This window comes from Myotis lucifugus, unplaced genomic scaffold, assembly GCF_000147115.1.
Source record: "Myotis lucifugus unplaced genomic scaffold, Myoluc2.0 scaffold_11604, whole genome shotgun sequence".
Taxonomy (NCBI): domain Eukaryota; kingdom Metazoa; phylum Chordata; class Mammalia; order Chiroptera; family Vespertilionidae; genus Myotis; species Myotis lucifugus.
The window spans coordinates 1-3917 of NW_005882652.1; the positions used below are offsets into that span (position 1 = coordinate 1).

The 3917-nt window shown below is 43.9% G+C and overlaps 1 protein-coding gene across 1 annotated transcript; it reads left to right on the plus strand.

Moving 5' to 3' along the window:
• Positions 1-1961: 1961 nt before the first annotated feature.
• Positions 1962-3724, plus strand: LOC102424821 (butyrophilin-like protein 2; the record flags this gene model as incomplete). The annotated part of the gene is made up of 2 exons (XM_006109557.3): positions 1962-2309; positions 3444-3724. Coding segments are annotated over 2 exons (629 nt in total), but the record flags the coding sequence as incomplete, so codon positions are not given.
• Between the last annotated feature and the right edge of the window lie 193 nt (positions 3725-3917).

Below are 3917 nucleotides of genomic sequence, written 5' to 3' on the forward strand. Positions count from 1 at the left end.
AGATGGTCAGGTTTCAGGGAATAAGTGTGTAAGTTGGTGGGCTTCACACTCCAGAAAGGTTTTAATTTTTCAGTGAATATTCCGAAGGCATTTCAGGAGCATGCGTCCAATTCTCAAAACTAAAACAAAACAGGAAGTGTGAGCATGTACTGGGGGTGGGGTGCTGTGCACACAGCTGTATGGGAAGGGTGTGTAGAGCTGCCCTCAAGTTCTTTCCCTGGTGGAGCATCAGTTCCTGACAGGCCTGCAGGGCTCCGCGGGACTTTAAACTCGATTTTCACTTGGATTCTGGAAGGACAGGAGTTTCATGTATCTATAACACACCTGATTCCAAACTTACATTATGCTTTCTTCAGTTTCCATTAACATCAGTTTTAGCTCTTAATTAACCGGTGCCTGGCAAGGTGATCCAGTTTGACATGCACCACGGGCCATGCACCTGGGAAATCCTCAAGATGGTAGCAGAGATGAGGAAATGGTCGGTTTTACTGAGTAATTTACTGTCAGACACACAGGTGGAGGAATAGCAGCAAGCTAATCCCTACATCATTTTTTCATTATAAAAATTGAAATCATAGTTGGTATACAATCTTATCCTGGTTATATTAGTTTCCAGTGTACAGTATAGTGATTCAACATTTATATACCTTACACTTGTGATCACCCCACTAATTCTAGTAATTATTTGTTTACTTTTTGACTCTTGCATTTGTTTTTAGCCTTTAACAGATACACACGGAATGGATACATATTTTATATTTCAACAGATACATACTGTTTTAGGCAAAATTGAAGGGCCAACCAAACAAAATGCTGGAAATAAGTGGGAATTTAATTTTAGCTAGAACAGAAGGAAATAATCTGAAAATTAGAACTGTGTCAACAGTGATTTTTCTCGCTCGAAAAGTACCTAGCAGATTTTGAATAATTACATAATGAGAATATTTTTGCCTTTGTTGAGCCCCATTCAGATGATATGCAAATCTATGCCTGTCTTTCTAATATAAATGATCACAACATATGTGGAAGCTTTCTGACCATTTGATAGGAAAGGATGACTCTCCATTTAGAATAGAGCAAAGCTGGCGTGGCCAGGGCCGGGGAGCTGGAGGTGTGACAGCTCAGAGCCAGGAGAGCCGTCCAGGGACCCTCCATTCTCCAAGATCAGACTCCGCCTGTGGCTTCATCTTCCTGTTGCATTCTGTATTTGCCAACCTCCCCCATTCTTGATCTTATTTTTCTCAAAATCATCTGGGGACATTGAACTCGGTGTGTTTAGAGCCCCACACATGTGCACCTTGGGCAATGAAATATGATGGCTGGATCTGACTTCTAAGGTTTAATGAAATTGAACTGGGAGAAGGTTTCTTCACATTTGATTACTACAATCCACCTGAAACTACCTTCCATGCCCCCCTCGTCAAGGCGGAGGGTGGGGTTTGCTCCAGTGCCGTCAGCCTCAGGCTGCGTGCCTCCACTCACACTGATGGCCATCCAAGAGCTTTGCACCTATTATTTTGTTGACTCCAGAACAACCTCATGAGTTTGTAGGGATATATTTGTTTTATAGTTTAAGAAACTGAGGCATACACCGATTAAGAGTTGTTAAGGTCATGCAAATTTGAAAGGATAAAGTATTAATTGTATTCTAGAAGTTTTAATTGCAAAATGATCTTATTGGCTGTAACCTGAATACAATTGTAGTTAGGGGCAAGTGAGGGCTTCGTTAGTGAATTTTTCAGACTGACATACATGATGGGATGGTTCGGCCTTGAGAAGGACAACCTCTATCCTGATCACACCAAACACCCTCCTCTCCAAAGGGTGACCTTGAGCTTCGAGCTCCCCTGGGGTGCTGGTGGGACCTAAACCCCACTTGAGATGTTCTTGCCGATGACAGTTATTTTTGCTCCATTTTGAGTCTTTTGTTGTGTGTTTTTTTTTCCTGTTGTATTTAATAGCTTCCTTAAAAGTGATTGGACCTTCCCAGCCCCTTCTTGTCAGAGTGGGAGAAGACATACAGTTAACCTGTTGCCTGTCCCCCGAGGCCAATGCACAGAGTATGGAGGTGAGGTGGGTCCGAGCCCACCGTTACCCTGCTGTTTATGTGTATATGGATGGGGACCACGTGTCTGCAGAGCAGATGGCAGAATATAGAGGGAGGACAGTGCTGGTGACTGACGCCATCAGCGAGGGGAGGCTGACCCTGCAGATACACAATGCCAGGACTTCAGACGATGGGCAGTACCGGTGCCTTTTTGAAAAAGACGGTGTCTACCAGGAGAACACCTTGGATGTGAAGATAGTAGGTAAGGGTTCTAGATAGATGTTTGGTTCCTACTGCTTTAACATGGTAGTTCTGGGAAATTTCCCCGGCATCTGAAATTTTCTTAATGTCATTCACTCATCAAATTCATAATGAACCCTTTGATGTGCAGTAACTGCCATAGATACTTAAAGTCCACAAACTCAAATGGACCAGATTTAATTCCTTGGCTACAGAATTTGTACCCTTCTTAGGATCTCCATAAAGTGACCATCCATTTAGTGAAATGTGAGAATTTTTTGCCATAATTTTACACAGCCTACTATTCACAGAGTGTTATTAAAATTTTGTTTTTGTGTTTTTACTGGGAAGTGTAATGATTCAAAGATTAAACTAGATCCACATATAAACAAAAATAGTAAATACTGACAGAATTGGCAGGCTGGAGGAGGAAAGAGAAAATTGTTGCCTGCCTCATAATTTGCCACTGTCTATACCTGTGAATGAAATGGATTTTCCAAAGCTAGAAAATGCCATGGAAGACATAGGCCAACATCTTGGATGCTGTACGTGGTTCTCCCATTGATTTTGTGTCTAAATTAATAAACACATTTAGGGAATATCCACAGGAGTACATGTGGAGAAGTTGAATGGCCTCCATCACTTTCTGCCACTGGACATACAGACAGGGTGCCCCCCCCCAAAATGTGTACACACTTGAACAGGTGACAGCTCAATTTTGAAAATGAATGTATTTTAACAAACACTACCTTTATAACTCTTCAAAGTGTGTGTATACATTTTTGGAGGCACTCTATAAGATTTTGATCTTGGAAACTATATTCTCTTGCTTATTGACTCACTTCCTGGTCATGTGCTTTATGCCCTGGTCAAAATAACTTTGTTGTCAGGTAGAGAAGAAAAAAGATTGGATTTGAAATTTATTGCATCCTTTAATAAGTCCTAGGATAATTTTAGAAATACAAAAAAATAAAATAAATAAGCCAACAAAATGAAACAAAAGCAAACCACTCCGGGCAGTCTCACCCTCAGTGGAGGATAATTCCCCCGGAAGCTTTGCCCTGCCCACTCAGTCTCCCGTCCTCTCGGTGATCTCACTGCTCCTATTGCCACTTGCAGAGACTGAAGGTTTGGTGTCCTGGTCCCTATTCCCCAGGTCTGGGCTCTTCCCCGCGGATCACCATGGAGGGCCTGGCGGACGGAGAAATGCGGCTGATGTGCTCTTCGGAAGGGTGGTTCCCACAGCCCCGCGTGCAGTGGAGGGACTTGGAAGGGAGGACAGTGCCCTCGTTTTCCGAGGTGCTGGCTCAAGGCAGCGATGGGCTGTTCCGCGTGGAGGCGTTCCTTCAGGTCACAAACAGCTCTGCTGGGAACGTGACCTGCTCCATCGGCAACCCCCTTTTCGGCGAGGAGCAAATGACAACGTTTTTCACCTTCGTGGGCAGCAAGAAAATCAAAGTTTTCTCTCATTTACTCGGAAAAACACGTCCTGTCACCTGCTGCCCGGCAGGAGTGAGCTAGGCCCCAAGCAAGCAAGGCTCAGTCAGGGCAGCCTTCGCTCATGGGTGCTGGCACCCAAAGTGCACATTCCTCCTCTACAGTCGCCCCAACTATCCCACTGTTTCACTGA